The sequence below is a fragment of the Monodelphis domestica genome, chromosome 1 (genome assembly GCF_027887165.1).
Source record: "Monodelphis domestica isolate mMonDom1 chromosome 1, mMonDom1.pri, whole genome shotgun sequence".
Classification (NCBI taxonomy): domain Eukaryota; kingdom Metazoa; phylum Chordata; class Mammalia; order Didelphimorphia; family Didelphidae; genus Monodelphis; species Monodelphis domestica.
In genome coordinates, this window is record NC_077227.1 from 279,686,785 (window position 1) to 279,713,211 (window position 26,427).

The following is a 26,427-nucleotide window of genomic DNA, read 5'->3' on the forward strand; positions in this document are numbered from 1 at the left end:
TTTATATTTGATCCTGGAGGTGATAGGGAGTCACAGATGTTTATTAAGTAAAGGGGTGATATGGTCAGATCTGTACTTTAGGAAGTTCAGTTTGACAGTTGAATGGAGAAGGACTTGAATCTCTTGGATTGAAGGAAGACATGTGGCTAGGAGACCAACCAACAGCCAAACAGCTTTAGCCATAATATCTCTAGATTTCAAGAATTAGAACAGTTGGAATTCATTTTCTAGGTAATAAACTGCTTTCCTGTTAGAGGGTCAGAAAGGAATTTCTTACATTTTTTCCCCTGGGTTACTGAAGACTGAGCTCTACATACAACTTTCCAGACCAATGACAAATGAAAATAAGAGCCCAGAGCCACATATAGATAATAACTGTTCTAGTCGTACTGCTTCCTTTGTACCTCACCAGGTAAAACATGGTCATTCCAAGCTGGTCTGGTGTTCTCTGATTGGAAAAACCTTCTACTACTATCGAAGCCATGAGGACAAGGTATTTTATTTTGCTGAATTTGATGAAAAATTGCTATAGATTTTTCTTTTCCCCTAACCTTAGAGAGCATTAACATCCATTCTTCTGTTTCTTCAAAAACATATTGCATGTACTTGGGGAAATTAATTATCTTTTTTTTTTAAACCCTTACCTTCCGTCTTGGAGTCAATACCATATATTGGCTCCAAGGCAGAAGAGTGGTAAGGGCTAGGCAATGGGGGTTAAGTGACTTGCCCAGGGTCACAAAGCTGAGAAGTGTCTGAGGCCAGATTTGAACCTAGGACCTCCCATCTCTAGGACTGGCTCTTAATCCACTGAGCTACCCAGCTGCCCCCTTGAATTATCTTTTTAAAAGTACAATGATCTAAGACAATTCCAAAAGACTCATGATGAAAAATGCTATTTACCTGCAGAGAAAGAACTGATGGAATCTTAATGCAGATTGAAAACTATTTTTTGCTTTATTGTTTCATTTTTTTTGTTTTTGTTTTATTTCAGAACATGATTAATGTGGAAATGTTTTGTATGATTGCAAATGTATAATCTATCAACTTGCTTTCTGTCTCAGGAAGAAGATAGGGAGGGAGAGTATTTAAAACTCAGAATGTTAAAAAACAAATTTTTTAAATTGTTTTTATACATAATTGGAAAATAAATATTATTTTAAACACCCCCCCAAAAAATAAAAAATTCAGCCAGATTCCTGAATTTTCCTTGATCCCACAGCTCACTGGTAATCTCCACTAAATTTGACCTGTTCTTTCAGTATCTCAAAGTTGCAACTACTTGGCCTAGCCAATAAATTCTGCCTATATAGTTGGTCTACTGGCTATATAGTTCCCCAAATGAACCTCATTCTGTCATCTGCATTGTTGAACTATTGGGAGACATTCCCATCCCCATCTTCTCTGCCCCTATTTCCTCACCTCTATTGATCCTGGAATATGGGAAGAATGACTCCAGTTCCCTCTTCCACTTGGTGTCTGTCTTTAGTATCCTCTGGGCTGCTTACCTGTTCGAGGGGCACGTATTGAGGAGGTGGATCGATCCTGTGACTCAGATGAAGACTATGAGGCTGCTGGAGGAATGAGAAGACTTCTCTCTTCCCACTCTACCCTAGTGATTCACCCACCAGAACACAGTCCCACCTATCTTCTCATTGGTTCTAAGCATGAGAAGGTAAGGCAGGGTGTGAGAAAAAAATGGGGTCACCTAGAAAAAACTAAGACTGATGATTTTACTCTCTTCTCTTTTCCTTCAACTTTGAACTTAAGGAAATTTGCCTTTGCTTCTTTCACCTTTGGTAATTAGTAGGTATAGAATTCCTCCAAATCTGAGAATCCCTAGAGATAAGACCCTCAGACAAGGAAGATCCATTCATTTGGGGGAGAGGGTGCCATGTGTTTAAAAAAAAACAAAGTTCTTCTTTTCTATAAGGCTTATGGTTGTTGGTTATGACCAGGTGTTTGCCCCTTAAGTGGACTTCACCTAGAACACTGAATTCTGCCCATAAGACTGGGAGCTCTTTGAGAGCAAGGACTGGGTTGGGGTTTTTCGTTTTGATTTCTTTCAGCCTTTCTTTTATATACATAGCATTTCGCACAGTGCTAGGCATACCACAGATGTTAAATAAGGGTTTCTTGGAAGTGCCAGCTAACTCTCTTTCATTTCTAGGACACATGGCTCTACCATCTCACAGTGGCTGCAGGCAGCAGCAGTGCCAAGGTAGGCACTGCCTATGAGCAGCTTATTGGAAAACTGATGGATGGAGAGGGGGACCCAGGTAAGCAGCATCCAACAGGTTTAATGTTAAGGTGGAATGAGTAGATGGCTTGGGTGAGACTGGTTAGGAAGCAACAAATGTCAGTCGTATCCTTTAACAGCTTTAAGGATTGCCTAGCCATTAAGGAAAGTATTTCCTTTCCACAAGCTTAGCCCTGTGTCAGAGCTGGGGTGACTTACTCCATCCCTTGGAGAGTTTCTTAGAGTAAGAGGTTTTCCAGTTACCTGACAAAGGTTTCATTCTGTTTAGTCCTCAGCTTTGCAGGCAGGCCAAAGGGTTGATGAATGAAGGATGAAGGTGGCAGGTTCATCTTAGCTAGGGCATCTTAAATTTATCTTAATATATTTATCTTAAATAGATAAAACCCAAGATGGAGGGAAGCAGGGCTGAACTGAGTACAGGAAATTTGAAGTTCAATCATTTGACTACTGATCTCTTCTCCTCACCCTCCTCCACTCTCCCCCTTCCTCCTCCATCTGTCTCATTCTTTCTCTCCCTCCTACTTTCTCTCTGTAGAGAACCAGCCCTTACAAAAAGTTCTCCAGTGGGTTTTATCACCTGTGGAGGGGAGCTATAGACTGAGAAAGCAATGAGAGAGAGCTCTGACCATGCTGCACTGATTTATTATAGGTTTTCTGGATTGGGGGTTTTTGAGATGTCGGTCAAATAAGTGAAACAACAAAAGTACTAACATAATATGAGGTCCAATTACAAGATAAAGGAATGAGTAGTGACACAATTGTATAGCTAGTTGCCCAGGAAAGAAGCTCTTTTGAAAATCCTTCCTGACTTTAGTCAAACGTTCTTCTTGCCAGAACACTGACCCAAACTTATTCAGATGTTAAGTGTAGGTCTTCGATGTTTCAAAGGACCTTTACAATCTGTCTGCTAGCTTTCAGACTGCATTTAATAATAGAGGCTTAATTTGTAAGTTCAACAAAATTTAAGTCCATCTAATTTAAGGATTCAGAAATCAATCATGTAAAATATTAGAAATATATCCTTAAGTCTCGTCCATGAACACTTTGCTCATTTGAGTTGGCTTTTGAATACATCTTTAATATCTTCATGATTCTTTATAACTGAAACCCTTCACTCTCTTCACCTCTCTTTCTTCTGTTTTTCTTCCTTCTTCTGTCTCCTTCTCTCTTACCTCTCTCCTTCCCTCCATTTCCCTACCTCTCCCTTCCTTCTCTCCCTCCTCTCCTTCCCTCCTTTCTTCTCCCCCTCTTTCTTCCTATTTCTCTCCCTCCCTCTCTCTGTCTCTATCTCCTTTCCTGCCTTCTCTCCTTCCCTCCCTCTCACCCTCCCTCCTTTTCTTTCTCCCCCTCTCTCGACCAAGCTATATTTTCATCTATCTATGAGTACAACTTATTTTGAGTTGAGATTTTTTTTCCTTTGGATTTGTATCCCCAGTGCCTAGCAAAGCGTAGGCACTTAATAAATATTTCTTGATGGATACAATGTCCACATAAGCCTTCATACATGTATAAATACTTGTAACCATGATTATATGTTATGCACACATCCCTCATAAGCCATCAATGATGAGCTTAATGTGAATCGTGGGTCCGAGGACAGTCCCTACCCTTGTCCTCTCTTTAGGGTCAAACCCTAGAGATGAACCCTTCAGGTGTCCCCCGGACCTTGGTGGTATCTGACACTGCCTTCTGGTGCTGTGCTTCCATCAGGTTCCCCTTTGTGGAGACACCCCATGCTGTGCTACAGTAAAGATGGGCTTTGTGCCTCCCTCACCACACTGCCCTCGGAAGCCCTGCAGACGGAGGCCCTCAAGCTCTTTAAGGTAACTGATCAGGCAGCCTGTTCTCTCTCTAACACAAGGTATCTTGAGCAGTACAAAAATGCAGCCCCCTCCCATCAGGTTGGGGCATGGGGGGACATTGTAGCCACATGTAGCCAGAGTATTCTTGTCATTGTTGAAACTAGCAAATGGTTTGGAAGAAGAGGGAGAAATGAACCGCCCCATATTGCATCACTGTTGGTCTGGGTATTACGCTCTCATCCTTCTTTTTGAGGATAGAAACCCAACTCTGACTCCTAGGAAAGGATCTTCATTAATGAAAGAAGCAATGGAAACAGTATTGAGGAGACACGGGGAACAGGCACAGCTTTTTCTTAAAGTGAAACATATAAAATGGTTCCCTGCTAAAATGCAGCTTTGGAATAGATGAGTCCCATTCTATTTGTGTCTTACTGTGAGATTTAAAATGGTTGAGGTCTTAAACTGTAGTGATTAAAATAGTGGAAGATATAAATTGTGATAGATATAAGAGAGGGTGAGTAAACTTGACCGCAGAAATATGTTTCACTACAGTGTCTTGGGTTTAAAATCAAATATAAGGTGGTCGCCAGGGAAATATTCCCAATTATTCAAATACCCAAGTCAATTGGGTTTTATAGAGATTTCAATTAACAATACAATGAGTAATCAAAGAAAGAGAGAGTAAGAAAGGAGTAAGTATGAAGGGCCTCAAGCCAATATGGCCTAGACCTGAGTCTTAAAAGAGAAATCAGTCAGTTTTTTATAACTCACCATAAGATCTGTCTAAGTAAGGATTTCTAATGACACCAGGCCAGCAGCATCTCAGCTGCTTTCACCCGCTCCCTCCTCCATCTGAATGTTTCAGAATCAGTCTCCTCAGAATGAGTCTTTCCAATCTGAATGTTTCAGGATGACTTTCCAGCTCTTCCCTGAGCTCTTATTTTTAAGGGCAAAAATCTTCTCTGTCACCTCCAAGTCCTTACATCTACCAATCACTGTAGATGTTTCTAAAGGACTGCCCATTCTACACCTAAGAAGGTGTGGATTTTTGAGTAATTCACACCAGGAAAGCTCTGAGTAAGTTTTCCAGGTCTTTGTTCCTTGTAAATTCACAAGTTGCTTGACCTTTATAGGTACTTCGCTTAAGAAAAGTATAGGTTTAAGTACTTTTCATTGTTCAGAAAAGAGTTTACAACTTTATCTTCCCCTAGGGCAGACCCAAGTAAGTAAAGTCGAATTCTCACATTCCTGCTTTAAGTAGAGTTCACTGCCCAAATGGGGAATGGTCTTAATCCAATCTTATAAAGTAGGGTCTGGGAAATTTTTTTTTAAACCCTTACCTTCCGTCCTGGAGTCAATACTGTGTATTGGCTCCAAGGCAGAAAGAGTGGTAAGGGCTAGGCAATGGGGGTTAAGTGACTTGCCCAAGGTCACACAACTGGGAAGTGTCTGAGGCCAGATTTGAACCTAGGACCTCCCCTCTCTAGGCCTGGCTCTCAATCCACTGAGCTACCCAGCTGCCCCCTAAGGGTCTGGGAAATTTTAAGGTTTACATTATGATTATAGAACTAATCAAAATAAACCTGCAGAGGATAAGACTATAAAATGGAGCATCTCTCCCTTTTTTGTTGTTGTCATTTTTCAGTCATGTCTGACTTTTTGTGGCCCAATTTGGGGTTTTCTTGGCAGAGATACTGGAGTGGTTTGCCATTTCCTTCTCCAGCTCATTTTACAGATGAGAAAACTGAGGCAGAGTTAAATGATTTGCCTACAGTCACACAGCTAGTTAGTGTCTGAGATTGGATATGAATTCAGATCTTTCTGACTCCAGGCCCAGCACTCTATTTACTGCACCACCTAGTGGCCCTCTTTCCTTTTTACAAACATTCCAATGGAAGTAATTGCATTCCAGAATAATTGGTCATATGTAGTAGTTTAAAAAAAAAACAACTTTCATTTTAGAATTGTCAACATGGAATCTAGGAATCCCAAACTTGTAGCAATCAATTACTATGTATTGGTTCTTGCCCAGAGTCATAGCTAGGAAGTTTTTGAGGCTAGATTTTAACCCAGGACCTCCCAATTCCAGGGCTGACTATCCACTGAGCCACCTAGCTACCCCCTGTTTATAATGTTTAATAAACTATCCTTATCTTCCTCCTTAATCATCTCTTCCAAAATTTTCCATTTCCATCAAAGGTACCACCATTCCTCCACTCTCACATAACACTTGCCCTCTCCTCCCCCTCAATATCTAAACCAATCTTGATGTTTCTCCCTCCACAACATCTCTGGCAACCAACCAGTTCTCTCAACTTTCACAATGAATACCTCAAGCCCTCTTGTCTAAATGATGGCAAGGGCTTTCCTGCCTCAAATCTCTCCTCTCTCCAATCTACATGGCTGCCAAAGTGATTTTCTTAAATGCAAGATCTGACCTTGTTGTTCTTCTACTCACTAAAGGCTTTCCATCACCTCTTGACATGCAGCAAGCTCCTAAAGCCTTTTCACAACCTCGTCCTAACCCATCTTTCCAGCTCCACCACATCCTCTACTCTGCAATTGGCCTTCCTTTTCTTCATGCATGGCATTCTATCTTCTATCTCCTGGCTTTGCACCAGAGTGGACATGGTACTTACCTCCACCTAGAGGCCAGGTGAGTGCTGAGCCTGGATTCAGGAAGACCTGAGTTCAAATCTCAGGTACTTAATAGCTATGTGACCCCAGGCAAATCACCAGCAGTTCTGTCTGCTTCAGCTTTCCCATTTGAAAATAATGTTAGCTCCTACCTCCTAGAATTGTTATGAGGATCAAATGAGATGTTATTTGTAAATGCTTAGCACAGTGCTTAGCGCATAGTAGGCATGTAATAAAAAATTGTATTCTTCCTTCCCTCCTTCCTTCCTCCCTCCCTCCATCCTTTCTTTTTTCCTTCTTCCCTCTTCCTTTCTTTCTTCCCTCCTTCCTTCTTCCCTTCCTTCTTCCTTTTCTTCTTCCTCCCTCTTTCTTTCCTTTTTCTCTTCCTCCTTTCTTCCTTCTTTCCTTCCTTCTCTCTCTCTGTCTTTCTATTTCTCTGTCTCTGTCTCTCTCCCTTTTTCTCTCTCTGTCTCTGTCTGTCTCTCTCTCCTTTCTTTTTAATAGAATCCTTCCTTTCCCTCAAGATTTAGCTCAGATTACTTCAGCTTTACCTCCTCCCCTCAATGGCTAGTGCCCTCCCTTGAATATGACTTTCAGTCTGTCTGTCGGTCTGTATTATCTTTAGATTTAATCTTTATATACATATATAACCTTCTTGCCTCCCTCATTATAGTGTAAGCTGCTTTCAAGTAGGGATTATATACCCAGTTGCCAGCAGAGTACCTGGCACATAGTAGATGCTTAATAAATACTTCAAATTCAAAGTAGAGGAAACCAGTCCAAAAAACCCTTGCCCTTCCCTTAAAGGTGTCACCTAGCTTGTTTCCTTAGTAAAGGGGAGCCAGTACTAGACTATTTCTGCTAAAGGACTCTAAACACTATCTGTTACCTTGGTGGAAAGTGTTATTTTTTTTGCATTTGAAAGGCAGAAGCCCTGGGACACTTAAAAGAATTTGTTCAATGGTTGCACAGAGGAAATTAAGAGAGAACCCAGGGGTCCTAACTTCCCTTTTTCCCCACCTCTCTGGCCAATAGTGGGAAGGCTGCATCTCATGCTGCTCCTGGAGCAGAAAGATTCCATCACCTCCCTCCCTCAGCCCTTAAGAATGAACAACATTCGGGAAAGAACCTTGAGTGAATTTGATTCTTAATTCTCCTGTTTAGTCCAAGACTTCTGGGGAAATACCGTCCTCTTTACTCACTCCTCCTGTTGGAGTTAGAGGGGACATTTCTGCTGCCTGAATGTCAGAGTCTGAACCTGGCTTGCTAGGACTCAAAGCTATTTAGCATCTTGGCCATGAGGGCTTTGGAAATGCATTTAGGAGCCAAGAAGGATCTGAAGACATGGTGGACTTGCTTCTAATTCTCAGTCAGTTAAGAAACATTTATTAAGCATGTAGCAGACACTGGGCTAAACACTGAGGACCCAAAGAAAGGCAAAAAACCATCAACAACAACAACAAAAAAAAGCTCCTGCTTTCAGGGAGCATTCAAGCATTCATTCTTATAAGGGAGAACACATGTAAATAACTAAGTACATAGAAGATGGAGAGAAAGAGCAGATGTTTATTTGCTTCTGACTTTTCTTTCCCAGTCCTGCCAACTGTTCATCAATGTACCTGTAGAGGCTGCCTCTGTGGACTATCATGTGTCCCTGGCCCAGACAGCTTTGCAGGTGTGCCTGGTTCACCCTGAGCTGCAGAGTGAACTCTACTGCCAACTCATCAAGCAAACCAGCTGCCACCCCCCACAGAAACATTCCCTCTTGCAGGTGAGTGTATATCAAATAGGGGAGGTACAGCCTAGACCAAACACAGGACAGGCTTTGGCTCCCAAGTCAACTTTTCCTAGCGGTGAGGAGTTGCCCGTGGGGAGGTGGGAAAGATGCAGAAGAGAAAATAGGAGCAAGAGATCCCTTCAGCTATACCACCAGATTAAGGTTGCCCAGAGAAGTGATCTTATCTCTCTTTGCCACATCTCTCCAGGGGGTAAGAAGGACACATCTTTGCCCCATCCTTCATCCTCTCCACACTGACAGATCCTTTGGTTGCACATTTTTATGACCTCTGATGGCCACAGATTTGACCTCTGAGTTGAGAAAAGAGACCACTGAAGTTCCTTGAGGTCCATGGCAAGGCAAAGGCCAACTAGACCCTGCACTCACTTTTCGGTGCCTGGTTTTCCTTGACAGTGCTGGCAACTCCTGGCTCTGTGTGCTCCCCTTTTTCTGCCTCAGCATCACTTCCTCTGGTACGTCAAACAGCAGCTCCAGCGCCACGCAGATCCCAGGTGAATAGATGGTATTTCCTTTACCCTTGGTCTCTCTCCTTCTCTCCCTCTAGTTCTAACACTGGACAAAGTGAATTTAAGAAGGAAGAAAGGAAGGAATAATATGGCATACATGGCAAAATTAAGGCTCTAAATGGTCCTTGCCCTCTGCTTTACTGAGGGATTTGTACATGTAGATTAGTAATGCCAAAATCAAATAGAATGGATCCTTGATGGGCAACATATTGGCTTAGATAGCTACAAATTAACATAAATGATCTATCTTGTATTGTATTTCTACTTATTTTGCTAAAAATTTCCCAATGACTTTTTTTTTTAATCCTTACTTTCTGCCTTAATATTAGTTCTAAGACAGAAGACTAAGCAATCAGGCTTAAGTGACATGCCCAGAGTCACACAACTAGGCAATATCTGAGGTCATATTTGAACCCAAGGCCTCTCATTTTCAGGCCTGGTTCTCAAACCACTGAGTCACCAAGCTGCCCCTCCCAATTTTATTTTGATCTAATACCAGCATACTCAGGAGGTTTACAGGCTGTAAGATTGACACCTCTGCTGTAGACCCTACGGGATGATCCAGGTACACCTAAATTTCTTTTTATACTTATTGTAAGCACATCTGTATCTACAGATATTTATTTGGGGTATTCATCCATCATTCCATAGACTAGTCTTTCCAATTATATTAAAGGCTTTAGTTTTTGTTTTTTAATTAGCTCCATTCTGGGAAGGCTTAGCCATAAAACAGACCTTCCCCCTTCTTTTATCTGTCACATTAAATAAGTCCCAACTGATTTTTTAAAGTTTCTTGAATTTTAACTGGTTTTCCCCCTCCTTTTCATTTTTCTTCTTTTTTAAGACAGATTCTAAGACAGAAGTCTTAGAATCAATGCTGTGTGTTGGTTCCAAGGCAGAAGAGCAGTAAGGGCTAAGCAATGGGGAGTTAAGTGACTTGCCTAGGATCACACAGCTATGAAGTATCTGAAGCCACATTTGAACCCAGGACCTCTCATCTCTGGACCTGGCTCTCAATCCACTGAGCCACCTAGCTGCTCCCTAGTCTTTCTCCTACTTAATACTCTTCTGGCTGGAAGGCTGCCAGTGTGGATCAGAAGATAACTGATAGAATGTGTGCATAGCATGTGTTTTGAGTGACAGATGGAAGATAGAAGGGGTTTAAATTTCCTGGGGATTCTAGTTCAAGAGCTAGTGCTGAAAGTTGATGGCACTGAAGTCTGGTGAATCCCTGATAAAAGTCACTTCCTAGAGTGAGTTAAACTTTGAGGTTCCCAAAAGTCTAAATCTGCATCCAGATGTTAAAGGATCCATAGCAACTTCTAAGTTTAAACTCCTTAGTTAGTCAATAAACATTTATTTTTTTCCTATGTACCAGGAAATAATATCCTAAGCACAAAAGGAACATGCAAACCACTAGATCAATATACAGGATAAACTGCAAATAATCAACAAGGGGAAGGTACTAACATTAAGGGGGATCAGGAAAGGCTTCCTATATAGAAGGTGGGATTTTTAACTAGGACTTGAAGAAAACCAGGCCACAGGGATGAGGAATGAGAGCATTGTCGCCTGGGGGACAGCCAGTAAAACTCTTCAGAGTTGGGAGATGGGGTGCCTTGTGTTAGGTTTAATTTGTTATTAGTTAAGTGATATAGCAATAATTAGAATACAGAGAGATAGATATCAGAAAAAGGATTATTTCCTATCCCCTGTCATGCAAGGCCAGAGAAAAATCACCAAGGACTCTTTAATGAATATTGGATTCTTGGCCACTCTCTCTGGAGTCACTGTCTGGAGAGGTCGATCTTCTCTGGATAATATCAATTAGAGACTGACCAAACTGAACTTGGAAACCGTCCAAGAACATCTGTGAAGGTGGGAAGAGTTTTGGCTGTCTGAGCTATTCTCCTGACAGGAAGAAGCTGCTGTGAGTGGGGGCACTGTTTGCCTCTCACTGAAAATAGTGTGAGCTCAGACTGCTCTGTTGGGAAGAGTGAGAGGAATCATTTTGATTTCTAACTGCCACATTGGTCAGTTGGGGAAGACAACTTTGTTACTTTTGATTTATATTTTAAGGAGATGAACAATATTAAAGTTTATATAGTCGAATAAGGTTAGAAAGCTAGAATTGGGGTTTAGGTAGACAGTACAGAATAGATTTAAGGCAGTTCCCCTTTGGTAAACAAGAAGACAATCCTTGTGGATCAGTTTAGTGGGCTATATATATTTAGAAATTGTAGATTTAGGTTAAGATTTTTTCTATAGTATCTCTACCTCCTTATTCTTTCCCTGCTTCTCCTGAAAGTAATAATAAATTTGTTGGATTATCACTCACTGTCTACCACCAGGTAAACTTAACAACTACCTATATCAACTGGCCATAAAGATTAATAACCAATACCAAGATCAATATCATCTATAACACTGATTTGAGAAACAGCAAGGAAGTCAGTATCACTTGGGGTAGAAGAGGAGACAGTAAGATGTACAAAGACTGGAAATGTGTAGCCAAAGTCATCAAAGGCTTTAAATACCACAGAGGATTCTATATTTGATCCTAGAAGTGATAGGGAGCCACTGAGTTATGGTCAGACCTGTGAGCTAAGGAAGATCACTTTGAAGGGGCAGCGATGCACCTCAGTGGATTGAGAGTCAAGCTTGGAGATGGAAAGTCCTGGGTTCAAATATGATCTCAGACCCAGCTGGGTGACCCTGAGCAAGTCACTTAACCCCAATTGTCTGACCCTTACTGTTCTTCTGCCTTGGAACCAATGATTCTAAAACAGAAGGTAAGAGGTTTGGTGTTTTTTTTGTTTTGTTTTGTTTTTTGTTTTTAAGGAAGATCATTTTGATAGCAAAGCGGAGAATAGACTGGAATAAGGACATACTTGCAGCAGGGATACCAAATAGCAGGCCCCTGAGATAACCCAGGTGTGAGGCGATAAGAGCCTGTACCAAGGTGGTTGTAGCCTCAAGCAGAGTGAAGGTACTGTAGGCAAGAGATGTTAAGGAGGTAAATAGACTTATCGATGGGGTGAAAGACTAAGGAGTCGAATATCTTAAAACCAGTACGCCTTCACAAACCTACACACAACACACTTCTAAAACTCCAGGGTGGTAGGGATGCGTGTGGTCTCCAGTGGTCCCCTCTCTGCTTTCTGTTTAGAAGTGAAACTGGACAATATGCAACCTACTGCCAGCGGGCAGTGAAACGGACCTTGAAGGCTGGGGAACGGGAAGCCAAGCCATCTCGCATGGAAGTGGTGTCCATTCTACTCCGCAACCCCTACCACCACTCCCTGCCCTTCAGCATCCCTGTGCATTTTGTCAATGGGACTTACCAGGTGAGACAGGCAGTGCTTTCCTCCTGGTTCTGCCTCCTACTTAACATTTTGGCTTCCTGCCCATCCTAAGTATTCCACAGAAAGCTTCTGTACCAAGCAGATATTTATTTAGCTGTCTAAAACATCATACTCGTGTACCGTTGACTGGTTTGGGAGAGGCAAATTCACAATTAAAATTAGCCTAGATATGAAAAGTTCCTTCTAAGCCCTTGAATGTGTATGTAAGGGAGGATGTATCAAAGTGGTCTCAATACTTTTGAATAAAGGAGAAAACCAAGGAATAGAGAAGAGAAAGTGCATTGTTGAAGGTCACACAGCAAAGAAGCAGCATGGAAGAATGCACAGAGGGCTAGACTTGGAGTGAGGGAGAATTAGATTTAAGTCTTGCTTCTGACCCCCAACTAGGTCACTTCATCATTCAGACCGTCCCCTCCTCCCCACCTGCCCCTAAACAACTTTCTAAAACTGTGAGTCACAGAGAAGGTGCTGATTTGCATCGATGGAGAAAGTTCCTCACTGGGAGATCTCTATGTTGATGACATCACAGCTCTGCCCCACAACCCCTCAAGAAAAAAAAAAAAAGCAGCTTGATGGCTAGACTAGACATGGACTAGAGTATCCATTATTTCTTATAGTCATGTTATATGTTGGATTTTAACTGTTGTTATATCTTAACTTCATGTAGGGAAAGCAGCTATACTTGGGCATTCTCCTCTCTGTACAAAAACAGGCAACCTAAGTTTTCTCTAGCAAATTGCGTCTACCCAGGTCCCCTCCACCAGATCTTCTCATCTCTTGTCCTTAGACCGCTTTCATCACTTTTCACACTTTTCATTAGACTGAGACATGTCTGCCTTCTCAGGTGGTAGGTTTTGATGGCTCCTCTACCGTGGATGAGTTCCTCCATCGGCTGAACCAGGAAACAGGAATGAGAAAGACATCCTACTCTGGCTTTTCACTCTTCACAGATGATCCTTCTGGCAAAGATCTGGAGCACTGCCTGCAAGGGAGAGTTAAGGTAATTTCATGCCTCCATATTAAATCTCCCTCCAGAAGTATGGGGAGATATGGCTCAGAGATATTGACCGTGCAAGGAGAACTAGCTGATGGACTGGGAAATCAAGTCAAGTCAACAAGCACTTATTAGGCAGCCTCTATATATCAAGCACTGTGCTAAGTACTGGGAATTACAAAGACAAGTACAAAGATAGTCTCTGCTAACATTTTAATAAGAGAAGATAGTATATAAAAGGAAGCTGGAAGGGGAGTGTGGGAGAATAAAGGCATTGGGGAAGAAGAGAGATTGTAGAGAAAGTCCAGGAGAGTTAAGAGAACAGCCTAAAAAAAAAAAAAGGAGAGGCAGGAAGGTTTCTCAGTGGTTAGAGAGTCAGGCCTGGAGTTGGGAAGTCCAGAATTCAAATCTGGCCTCAGACACTTCTTAGCTATGTGACCCTGGGCATGTCACTTAACTCCCATTGCTTAGCCCTTACTGCTCTTCTGCCTTGGAACCAATACTTAGAATTAATTCTAAGATGGAAAGTGAGGGTTTAAACAAACAAAATGAATAAATGAAAGTTATGGAGGCAGAATCTGCAAGATTTGGCAACTGACTGGCTCCATGTGGTGAGGCAGGGAAGGGTTCAAGGAAGGAGACTTGAAGAATGGCATTGCCCTTGAGAGAAATAAGGAAATTTGGTGGAGGCAGCAGCTAACCCTTCATATTTTGTTATTCAGTCATTTTCTAATCATATCTGGCTCTTTGTGACCCCATTTGGGGTTTTCTTGGCAAAGATATTGAAGTGGTCTGAAATTTCCTTCTCTGATTTATTTTATACATGAGGAAACTAAGGCAAGAAGAATTGTGACTAGGAAGGGCCTGAGGCTGGATTTGAACTCACAAAAATGAGTCTTCCTGAATTCTGACCCAGCCACTGGGCAACCTATCTGCCCCCCTCCAGGTTTAGCAGGCAATATTTATTTTACAGCTCTGTTCATCCTTCTCAGCTTGAGCTCTAGTTTCTGGCTCAGCAAAGAAAAAGACTCATATAAGAGGCACTGTGTAAGTCTTTGGAAATGGGAAGGATGGTAATTAATTGAATGGAAGGTAGAATGGGTGGAGGGTACATCTCTTTAGAGGATCTTTCTGAGTTTTTCTTCACAAATGCACTTCTCATTCTCCCTAAAGATTTGTGATGCCATTTCCAAGTGGGAGCAATCGTTGAGAGAGCTTCATCCTGGGAAGTCTGAGGGCAGCAACCGGATTGTGAAGCTGATTTATAAGAACAGGTCCTGAGCTCTGAGGATGGGACGGGACACAAATGTTACATGAGGGACGGAATTTTATGGCTTTCCGTTGCCACTATAGCTTATCCCCTCTCCTCTCTAATCAAAATGTCCTCTGTTCTAACCAAGAGTCCAAAGATCTAAGCACTGCTTGAGGGGTCTGTCTAAACTCTTTGTCCTCAACTCTTTATGTGTCTTTTTTTTTTTACTTTTTTTTAATTTACATTGGATAAATAACCTTCCCCCTTTGGTCTTGCTTCTTTCTTCCTCCTTCAGTAAAACAACAAAACCAATCTCAAAGAAAGACTTTATGTATTTCCTTTATTTATTTGTTTGTTTGTTTTTAAATCCTTACCTTCTGTCTGGAGTCAATACTGTGTATTGACTCCAAGGCAGAAGAGTGGTAAGGGCTAGGCAATGGGCATTAAGTGACTTGCCCAGAGTCACACAGCTGGGAAGTGTCTGAGGTCAGATTTGAACCTAGGACCTCCCATCTCTAGACCTGGCTCTCAATACACTGAGCTACCCAGCTGCCCCCTGTATTTCCTTTTAAAGGGGAAGCTTTCCCTTGGTCCTAAGACTGTGACTTGGACAAGTACCTCCACCACCAAATTCAAATGACAAATATAGATATTCTCAGAAGTAGATAACTAAACTCTGACGTATATGGAACATTCAGGGAGACCTGGCACCTCTGCTGTGAGGGCTTGCCAAGCCCTTTCCTGGCCTGCTTATATACATTTGTTATCCACCTTTCACCCAATTCTTACTTATGGCCCCAAGAAACCAGTGGCCATACCTTGGTGAAACTGGCTCAACTGAGGAACTAAACCAGGCTGAGGGTAACCAACACAGTGATTTAGGGGAATGTCTACCCCAAGCACAAGAAGGCATTCCCAGGCAGAATGGGTGGATGAGAACAATTTGTTCCAATGACCATGAAAACAGCTGAAGCAGATGCTGTGGAGTGCTTAGAGCTTGGTGAGACATTGAAGATTCTAGGGTCATTCACTACATTCCAGATCATCATAAATCGCCTTGCCTCCCACTTACATGACTCTGGAAGAAAGAATGGGGCTGATGACTGTGTAACTGCCTCTCTTAAATACAATTCATTCACAAGTTAAGACTTTATTCTGTGATGTCATTGATTTTCTTTTTTTTAATTAAATTTCAATTGCCCCCAATTACCTGTAAAAAGTTTTCAACATTTTTCAAAGAATATTTACTCTCAAATTCTCTTCTCCTTCCCTCCCTCCAACCCCCCTATTTCCCTTAAGCAATCTCATATGGATTTTACATGTACAATCATATAGAACATTTCCCCATATTAATCCTTTTGTGGAAGGAAATTTAAATAGAAAAAAAATTAAGAAAGTGAAAAAAGTTTGCTTTGGTTTGGATTCAAACTCAGTACTTTTTCTCTGGAAGTAGATGGCATATTTTTTATCATGGGTCCTTTGGGATAGTTTTGAATCACTGTATTGTTGAGAATAGTTGTTATTCACAGTTTGTTCATTATATAGTATTCCTGTCACTGTACAATGTTGTCCTGGTTCAGTTGATTTTACTCTGCTTCTTACATGAAGCAAAGTCTTTCCAGGTTTTTTTGAGCTTCTCCTACTTGTCATTTCTTACAACACAATAGTATTCCATTATAATCACTCCCATTTCCCAATTAATGGATATCCCCTCACTTTTCAAATCTTTGCCCCCCTAAAAAGAGTTGCTTTAAATATTTTTATACATATAGGTCCTTCTCCCCCAACCCTTTTTTTCAATCTCTTTGGGATACAAACCTAGTAATGGTATTGCTGGGTAAAAAGGTATGTACTGTTTTATAGCCCTTTGGGCATATATATTGGTCCAGATTGCTCTCCTGAATGACTTGAATCAGTTCACAGTTCCCCCAATAATGCATTCATGTCCCAGCTTTCTCATATCCCCTCCAAGTTTTGTCATTTCCTTTTTCTGTCAATATACAATATGATATTAGAAAGTTTTGTCAAAAACTTTTGCATCATTATGATTACTGTGTATTACTTTCCATCCTATCCATCCCTATTTAGTTTCTAATGTCCACCTCCCTCAGTTTCTCCTCTTTTCTATCAGTTCTACCTGCCTCCTCTTATCACCTTCCCCTCCCACTTTCCTATAGGGTAAGCAAGCTTTCTTTACCCAACTGATTGTGTATGTTCCTCATTGAGTCAATTCTGATGACAGTAAGAGCTCTCCTCCCCATCTCCCCCATCTTCCCCTCCACTCTGAATGCTCTTTCATTTTCTTTTATGTGTAATAATTTATCCCATTTTGTTTCTCCCTTTGCCCTCCTCCCAATGTAGTCCTCTTTCTCAAGCCTTAACTTAATTTTTATATCATCCCATCATATTCAACTCACACCCTCATTCTCTATCTATGTATACTCCTTCTAACTGCTTTGATAATGACAAAGTTCTTTGGCATTATGAGAATCATCTCCCCATGTGGGGATATTTATATTTTAACCTGATTGAATGTCTTTTGCTTCTCTATACTATTTACTTTTTTATGATTCTCTTGAGTCTGATATTTGAGAGTCAAATTTTTCCATTTAGCTCAGGTCTTTTCATCAGGAATGTTTGAAAGTGTTCTTTTTCATTGAATACCCATTTTTTTCCCAAAAGGATTATTCTCAGTTTTGCTGGGTAAGTGATTCTTGGTTGAATTTCTAGCTCCTTTGCTTTTTCATTTGGCCAGTTCTATGTTGTAAAAGAGTTCTTTTCCTTGGTGAAATTTTTGTACCACTTTTTCTCAAGGGCCAATTCTGTCTTTCAAAAAGTTTTTCTCTTCAGTGCATTTTTGTATATCTTTTTCCATTTGACCAATTCTGCTTCTTAAGGAGTTCTCTTCTTTTACCAACTGGCCTATTCTGTTTTTTCTAAGGTATTAATTTCTTCAGTATTTTTTGTACCCTCTTTACAAAGTGATTGATTCTTTTTCATGATTTTCTGGTATCACTCTCATTTCTATTATCATTTTTTCTTCTACCTCTCTGATTTTAAAAATCTTTTTTGAGCTCCTCTATTAACTCTTTTGGGGCTTGAAAGCATTAATATTTTTTTGGAGGCTTTGGATGCAGCAGTATTGACATTTTGTCTTCTAAGTCTGAGTCTACCCTATCACCAAAATAACTTTCTATGTTGAGTTTCTTTTCTGTTGCTCTTTGCTCATTTTCCTGACTTTTCTTATAGTTTAAAAAATGGTTAAAGTTGGGCTCTGAAACTGTAGTGAAGAGAGCACTGTTCTAAGCTTTAGGTTCTTATGCAGCTGCCTTGAAAGTTGGCACTGGGTTTACTTCCAGTTCTTCCAAAGTAGTATGATGTAAAGATGTGTTTAATACTTTCTCAGCCTGTGCACTATTTTACCCCTTGGAACTGTGACCAGGGTCCCCTGATCCCCTGTGACTGCAGGTGCTGGTGTATATTGGTGTTCCCTTTCACACTATGACTATACCCCAGGACTTTGATCTGGTTCTGCCTGTGAACAATGTGATAAGAGTCTTGCATCCAGAGCCAGCAAAAGGACCCATATAATCTCCTTCTGAGCAGTTGTCTGACCTCCCTTACCATCTGTGGTTGAGAATTCTGAAATCTTTTATTGCAGTTTCAGCCGTGCCCAAAACCTTTTGCCTCCATGGTGCCTGTCCTGGTGTGCTGCATTCCACCTCTACCTTAGTGCACTAGATCTCGCATGCTGGGCTTCTAAGTTGTTTTGGGATGAAAAATTACTTCACTTTGTCTTTTTGTAGGTTCTGCTACTCTAGAATTCATTTTGAGGTGTTATGTCATTGCTTTTTGGAGGGTATTTTGGTAGAAATCAGGTGGATCCCTGTACTTTCTCTGCCATCTTAGATCAGTCTCTTCCCATTGGTCTTCAAGTACAAACAACAAAAATTAAAGTACAGCCTGGAGAGTCAAACAGTTCCCAATCATATCCCAAGAAAACAATAAATTCCTGTTAAACTATAGACATTTCCATTGTGCTTACTCTTCTTGTTCCCCCATAGTGCATATATGTACATATGTGTGTGTGTGTGTATATAATATATATTATGATGTGTCATTACCCCAGTAATCTAGTAGGAAAACCTAGCCTATTCATGGTTAAATCCAAGGAAGTTTCGAGGAACGCAAAAGACCTTCTTTCCATGTATTACTTTAGGGATGAATTACCCTTTCTTCTGTCTCACAGTTTTTGTGTGAGAGGGTAAATGAAAACAGGGGAAAAACATAAACCCTCCCATTTTAAAAATCAAGATTAAAAATAGCCCTAAGAAAATTAAATTCTTCCAAGTTGGTTTCTGAATTCTGTATTGTCTTTGAGTCAAGCCTTCTGTGCTTTTCCTCCTTCTTGCAGGCTCTATTTCCGGCATCAGGTTAAAGGGGAAACTGAGCAGGAGCGGCTTCTACTTGCCTTCCAGGTCAGCAATGAGATCACTGCTGGGAGATTTCCAGTCAACAAGGAACTGGCTCTTGAGATGGCTGCATTGATGGCCCAGGCGAGTGATTTCCCATTAGTTGAATGAAACAGTGAAGATACTTAATGGAAAAATAATTTTATTTTCTTCATCATGAGCAGACAACCTGACTTTGGAACCTAGTTCTCCCACTTACTAACTCTATGCTCTTGGGATTAGGCCTTAACCTCTGTGGACTTCAGTTTTTCCACCCATCAAGTGAGGATAATAACATTTGCATTACCTTCAAGTTTATTATAAGGATTAAATATGATGATGCAACATATTTTGTAACAGTAAAGGATTTATATAAATTATACAAGTATCATTTTTATTAGGGCTTTATGCTCTTATAGTTTGAACTAAAAGGTTGTCCATCCCAACAACACCCTTCTGTAGACCCTTGGCACTTCTCCATTTTCCAAACAAGAACTCTAAATGTCACTTCTCAATGAACCTTCCTTCCTTCTCCTTCTTATGAATACTCCCATTGCCCTAATTGAAGCCTAATGTTCATATACTTTCTACACAGGTAGAATATGGGGATTTGGAGAAGCCTAACCTTCCTGGTCCTGGAGGAACAGCTCCTGCCAAGGCTCAGCATCTCCTCCAATTGGTCCTAGATAGGTTCTACCCCAGGAGATATAGATATGGTGCCCCATCTGAACAGCTGAGGTAGGATGGGCAGTAGCTTAGGATGATTATAGGAGGTGGTATGGGAAGAGATAGTCTTGGCAGCAGCAAAGGTTGCCACAAAAATATTAAGTGTGTGGTCCTTTACTGATGAGTTTTTCTTCCCTCTCTCTTCTCATAGACACCTGGCAGACACACTGGCCTCAAAATGGACAACACTGCAAGGCTGTTCCTCAAGTGAGTGCATCCGTACTTACTTGACCGTGGCTCGAAAGTGGTCGCTATTTGGTGCTAAACTCTTTGCTGCTCAGGTATGCACCAGTGACCCCTAGGAAAAAAAAAATACAGAATACATGGGGAACCTCCAAGACTCTTCTAGAGCTTCCTTCCCTTCCAACTGCCTAGGTTTGATCTGGTTTGGCTTCATCTCTGACCCTACACAGCATGATGGGTTGGTACTAAATTGATATTTGGGTATGTATCCCATAATGGTGCATCGCCACTAGAGGACACTAGAGCGCCAACTAATTTCTGATGTCCACATCTGGAGGGGGGAGGGGAAGAATGGGGAGGTGGGGGAGTGCCTATTTGCTCTGTGGCTTCTGTTTCTCTGACTTCTTTTCCACTTCCCCATTGATCTTATAATTTCTAACAAGAAGGTTAAAGCTGAATAACAAACTGATTAGCAGTAAAGTGCTAGTAACCTGTTACATCCCTCAGGAGTATTTTTATTTGTGGTGTTTTTGGTTTTGTTTTGTTTTGTTTTTTACCAATTACATGTAATAACGAATTTCCATATAAGTTTTCCAAAATTATAGGACCCAAATTGTCTCCTCCCTCCCGAAGCTGGCAAATGATTCAGTGCCCCAGGAGTATTTTCAAAGTGAAATATGGAGAGACCATAATCTTTAAGCAATTTAAGCATTGCACATACAGCAGCTTTTTTTGGTTGCTTTCTTGATATTCTCTAATGAACAACCCACTTCACTTTCATGTAAGAAAGACTCGATTTCATTGTCTGGTATAATAAGCTTTAATCTATCATCACAAACACATTATCATCCTGCACCTGTGAGTCAAATAAGATTAATTTGAATACTGGTAACCTTTTCCATCCCTCCTCCCTAGGGATGTGATAGAATGCAGAGCCCACAGAATTTGGGGCTTTTTTTTCCTGATTCACTTCTGTCCCTCCTCCTCCATTTTCATTACTGTCCCTAAGAAATTGATTGAAGCAATATATAAGCATCTTTTGATGGGATAGTTTGGGGCTAAAAGAATCGCATAATCACAAAGAGATCCTGCTCAAATAACAGCACCATGGGTGCAGCCACAGAGGAGACACCTAGCTCTTCAGAAAGACCTTTATTGATGAGGATCCCCAGGCAGATGACCAAATTACTCTTTTTTCCCCAGACCACCCAGCTCTCTACCAAAGGGAACACTCTGGTGTGGATTGCTGTGAATGAAGATGGCATCAGTATCCTGGACCACAACACAATGGTATTAGAAAAAAGTAGGGTTGCTCTCCAATTGTCTCTCCTCTCAGGTATTTCTCTTCACCTCAGAGCAGAATTCAGTCACCATGAACTCTATATCTCCTTACATAAAACCTTCCCTCATACATGAAGTACAGGTTTTTAAAGTATAAATTTCCAAACAGTGCTAAAATGATCCATAGTTAGCTGAGACCACCAGTATCTAGAAATTATCTAGATTCCTAGGTTGAGAGATGAGATGGTTTCCTCCCTTGCTCTCATTCCTTCTTATAACTGTCTTCTTTCTACAGCAAATTCAAGCCACTCACCCCTACTCCCTGGTGATGACCTTTGGTGGGTATCAAGATGATTTTATGATTGTGATCAGAACTGTTCTTGATAAGAGTTCTGGTAAAGGCAAAATTGAGAAGCTGATCTTCCAGATGGCACTTCCTAAGGTAGGTCTGAACAATTTACCCTGGTCCTTTATAAATTCCATGAAGAAATGAAGGCTACCACTTCCTATTAGCTGGCATCTTGTGGTACTTTAGGGCTTATAAAATTTCATTTGAGTTTTACAACAACCCAATAAAGTCATGAAAGTATGCTTATCCCCATTTGGGGGGGAAAATGTGATGGTGTTGTGGGGTGCAGAGATGTACCCCTGGGGTTCAGGAAGGATACCTTTTGCAAGAATGCAAGACTCCAAACTTAAAAGTAAAGAGAGAGTTATTAGTAATGTTGAATTTCTGGCAAGCAAGACAGCAATCCTGAAAACTTCAGTTCTGGGATTTTTATATTCAATGAGGACTTGACTCTGGGGCAAAGGGTTGGGGAGTTTTCCCTGAAGGCATGGGGGCAGTTCTCATGATTTGGATCACTCAAAGGGGGATAATCCTCTCAGGGTCAGATGTTTTGGGTTGGGAGTCAGGGGGTGTAAGGGAGCAAAGGAATTTCCCTGATAATAGTTCACCTGAGTTTCTGGGGGTACAATGCCCATGACAATGGTACACCAGGGCATGACCAAGGTCACACACAGCTAATGAGCAACAGAGCAGAGACTCAAACCCAGATCCTAATTGTGTTATTGTCCCTCCAAGCTCTCAAGACTTAGAAGAAAGACCAAGTTGCAATGGGCCAGAATATGTCTCTACCTCTATCTTAATTTTATGGCTTCAATGCAGGCAGAAAACCAAAGTGTCCAGGTAGACTTTGTGGCTGCCAGCAGCCACAAATCAATATATTTGTGGGTGAACACTCAGAAGGGAGGTTGAAGACTGAGGGAGAATGGGTGATGAGGGAAAAGGAGAGGGGAAACAATAAAGGAAGAAAGACTCAGAGTTTAAGGATTCAACAACCTGGGCTCCAGCATGTGTGCTCCTCTGATGTTGGTAAGAGAGAGGAGACACAATAAAGACTCAGAGACAAGAGAATGGGGAAGGGACAAAGGTGGTCTGACTATTTAGGTAATCCTCACAAGATGCTGGATCCTAAAATAATAGATGTCCTTAATGCCCCAAATTAAGAGTACATATGGCCTAAGGCATCTAAGCTTGTTTGATACATATCTTAACTGATTGTTATTGGCAAAACAAGGAGACAGATATCATGCCCTCTTCTGGAGTGTAGCCTCAGGGATGGATTAGGAATTTGACCAAGTTAAGGTTTAACTTTACTCAAGGTTACGAAGCCAATCATTAGAAATATCTTAAGAGTCAGTTTTTTGAGTACCCCAAAAATAATATGAAGATTATTATGTATATGTATATGCCTGGACTCCTACAGCCAACCTTTCCAGATTTTAGTCATCTTCCTTTTTCTCTCCCCTCTTCCTAGATTGCAGAGGTGACTTTCATGATGGCCAGTTATATGAACCACTGCTCCACAGTCTCACCCTCATCTACAAATACATTATACCCTCAAGAAGTGGATGAAAAACAGTTCCTTGCTTCTGCCTCACATAGTAGCAAGGGGCCAACACTTATATGAATGTCTTTCCTCTACCTGTTCCCCTAATATTTGTGCCTAAAGGACTTGATGACATCTTGCTGGGCACCTGCCTCTTCTATGAGCTAACTCCCTCCTTGCCTTTGTGCCCATTTCAAATGCTTACCAATTCTGCAGGCAGATGACAATGTCTCTAACGTCGTTCAGAGTGCTGTGTGTTTCAGGCCTATGCTTTCCTGACTCTAAACCCAAATGACAAAGGTCAAGTACCCAATCTCTTCTCACAATCATGGCCTGACTGAAAGCAATTAGACCCCCATGAGAAGTCAGGGTTCTGTACACTGACAACATCCAGAATCCAGAATGCTGCCCTTGACAAGGAAAATACCTTCCAAATCTTACATTTTCTCTACAGTCAGGATTTTAAATTGGAGTCATTTTCTCATACATTTACTTCAGATCTGATGATACAAACTAACCTCTTCAGAGTTTGTGGCAAAGGCCTAGAGGCTACCACCAATAGACTTTATTTTAAGGCTGATATGGTAGCATGAAATGGGGAAGAAAAAATGGATTTCTTCCCTGTTTCTGGAAAGGACCACTATGCCTTATTTCCCAACCCAACCTGAGGCAGAAGAGTAGGAACTACAGAGAAGGACAATGGGTACACCTAAGCTCCAAAAAAGAAAAGAAACACAATTCCTTACATAGGAATGAGTGGATGTTGTAGTGCCTCGTGTGGCACTATTATTCAGCAGTAACATCATATGATGATGTCATTAATCATGATAGGGGACTGAGATTGCCGTACACTGGACTGTGGGCAAACTTCACTGCCCTACATTGTCCCAGGGCCCTTACCAGATTCTCCTCAGGTCTGGCTTTAATCACTGGACCAAATGCTTTGAAAATAAGCATTCATTACTGTAGGTTAGGGATCTATGCACTGATTTCTCTCTGGTCTTTGAAGGTCCAAAGGAATATATAACATGCTTTTTTACTCACTGGAACATAGACCTTGAGCCTTTTTTAAGTCCTTACCTTCCAACTTGGAACCAATACTATGTATTGTGGCTTCAATGCATGAATTAAATTAAATTTAAATTCTAGAATAAGTTCTTCCCAACAACATAACAACTTTTTTCTGGATGACTTTTACATCTATAAAGCAGCCAGTACAATTTCTGTCCTTAAAGAATAAAACATTCCTTCTCTGTCAGGCAGAAGAGCAGTAAGAACTAGACCAGTTAAGGGATTTGCCCAGGGTCACACTAGCTAGTCTGAGGCCAGATTTGCACCAGGTCCTCCCATCTCTGGGCCTGGTTCTCAATCCACTGAGCCACCTAGCTGCCTAGTATCTTTATCTTAAAAGATGACTATGAAAGAAATTTAAAGCTTCCATCATTTTTGTTTCCTGTCATCAACTTCTTACCTCTCCACTGGGATCAAGGCAAATGATCCTTAAAGGTGCCCACACTCCCTCCAAAGCAAAACAAAAGAACTCATATTATTTTCCCAACTTTAGTAAGGCTAGTTTCCTTTCTCAGTTCTGTGACACCCAAGGCTGACTAAACATTTATGAGGAGGGCAGAGGTAGCTGCATGTAAAGTACAATTTCATCCAAAGGTCAGGTTTGAACCCTGACATTGACATCACTATTCCTTTCACAATGCTTAAACTGGACAAAGATGGATCTAGTTTCTCTCAGACTCTGGCTCTATAAAATCCCCCCATATGCTCTAAGCTGGAAAGTGTATAATAATAAACACTTCAAATAGTGTATTCAAATACACTATATAATTTCATTGCTTTCCTTGTTCCCACCTCTTCCTTTCCCTTAGAAAACGAAGTTCCATCTGAGATATTTTATTATAATTATCCTTCTGGGGCTGGTGCAGAAGGCAGAGTGTATTTCCAGTATTACTTCATGTCCCCTACCTAGTAGAGCAAACTAGAATAATCTTGTCTACAACAGTAAGAAATTGGTATTTCCAACAAACACAAAGGAGTTATTTACTCCCATTCTAGTTTTGAGAGTTATTTCCTGCTTTCTCTCCTTGGAGTTTGTCAATGTTATGTAGAATGAATGAATTCATGAACATTTTTTTTATTTTATTTAATTAGGACATTTTCCCCTTGGTTACAAGAATTATGTTCCTTCCCTCCCCTCCTACCCCCCCCCCATAACCGATGCACAATTCCACTGGGTTTTACAGGTGTCCTGGATCAAAACCTATTTCCATATTATTGACGTTTGCACTAGAGTGATCATTTAGAGTCTACAGGCCCAATCATATATCCCCATCGACCCATGTGATCAAGCAGTTGTTTTTCTTCTGTGTTTCTACTCCCACAGTTCTTCCTCTGAATGTGGATAGTGTTCTTTCTCATAAGTCCCTCAGAATTGTCCTGGATCACTGCACTGCTGCTAGTAGAGAAATCTATTACATTCGATTGTACCACAGTGTATTAGTCTCTGTATACAATGTTCTCCTGGTTCTGCTCCTCACACTCATTCCAGTTCACATGGAATTCCTCCAGTTCATTATTCCTTTGGGCACAATAGTATTCCATCACCAGCATATACCACAATTTGTTCAGCCATGAACATTTACTATTAACCTTACTAAATGGAAAAGCAAGATAGTCCTCATTCTCAGGATGCTCAGATTTTAATGTAGAAAACAACACAGAATGGAGCTTTTTGCTACAAGTCAAATGGAAAGGCCCAGAGGTACTTAGGATGCAATAACTAAGCAGATAGTAATACATCTTTTAAAATGCCATTTACACTCCTAAAACCTTTTATTTCTGATGTTGAGCCATTTGACAATGCCAAGGACTTTAGTGGTAAGAACTTTCTTTTCTAGGCCAGCTTTTCTAATAACTGGTTGCTGAAAAAGCAGGAGCTACATCTCCACAAGAGTTGCTTCCTAAGGAAAATGGTTGTAGGAACTATGCTGGAAGAAGGGCCAGTGGTCAGGAGAGGCCAAGAGTCCAGAGGAGGGATGCTGCTATTCCTTAGGGCTCGTAATGTTACCTCCCCACTAAAGATGGTTGGCATTTTGTGTTGGTAATGGCAGGGACGGCAGGCCATCTCCACAATGGTTGCTTCCTTGGATACAAGGCTACAAAGGCCAGGCTAGAATACCTCAAAATACTTCAAGCTGGACCAATCCAATTGGTCACTTCTTGCCTCCTTCCCATCTAGTCCCATAGGATCAATGTCTTTGATACTTCTGTT

General features: G+C 41.1%; 1 protein-coding gene across 3 annotated transcripts in view; it reads left to right on the forward strand.

Moving 5' to 3' along the window:
• The window catches only part of PLEKHH1 (pleckstrin homology, MyTH4 and FERM domain containing H1), an 81,186-nt gene extending 55,539 nt beyond the window's left edge, over positions 1 to 25,647 (forward strand). For all 3 annotated transcript variants that reach the window (XM_001378349.4, XM_007473080.3, XM_056810939.1), the window contains 15 exons: positions 413 to 493; positions 1,487 to 1,672; positions 2,168 to 2,276; positions 3,968 to 4,080; positions 8,291 to 8,467; positions 8,888 to 8,985; positions 12,170 to 12,347; positions 13,210 to 13,365; positions 14,533 to 14,633; positions 19,026 to 19,167; positions 19,658 to 19,800; positions 19,940 to 20,069; positions 21,175 to 21,261; positions 21,548 to 21,694; positions 23,073 to 25,647. In XM_001378349.4, the coding sequence (XP_001378386.2) occupies positions 413 to 493; positions 1,487 to 1,672; positions 2,168 to 2,276; positions 3,968 to 4,080; positions 8,291 to 8,467; positions 8,888 to 8,985; positions 12,170 to 12,347; positions 13,210 to 13,365; positions 14,533 to 14,633; positions 19,026 to 19,167; positions 19,658 to 19,800; positions 19,940 to 20,069; positions 21,175 to 21,261; positions 21,548 to 21,694; positions 23,073 to 23,225 (2,001 nt within the window). In that variant the 3' untranslated portion in view covers positions 23,226 to 25,647. The remainder of the gene's footprint in view (positions 1 to 412; positions 494 to 1,486; positions 1,673 to 2,167; positions 2,277 to 3,967; positions 4,081 to 8,290; positions 8,468 to 8,887; positions 8,986 to 12,169; positions 12,348 to 13,209; positions 13,366 to 14,532; positions 14,634 to 19,025; positions 19,168 to 19,657; positions 19,801 to 19,939; positions 20,070 to 21,174; positions 21,262 to 21,547; positions 21,695 to 23,072) is intronic.
• Positions 25,648 to 26,427: the final 780 nt, after the last annotated feature.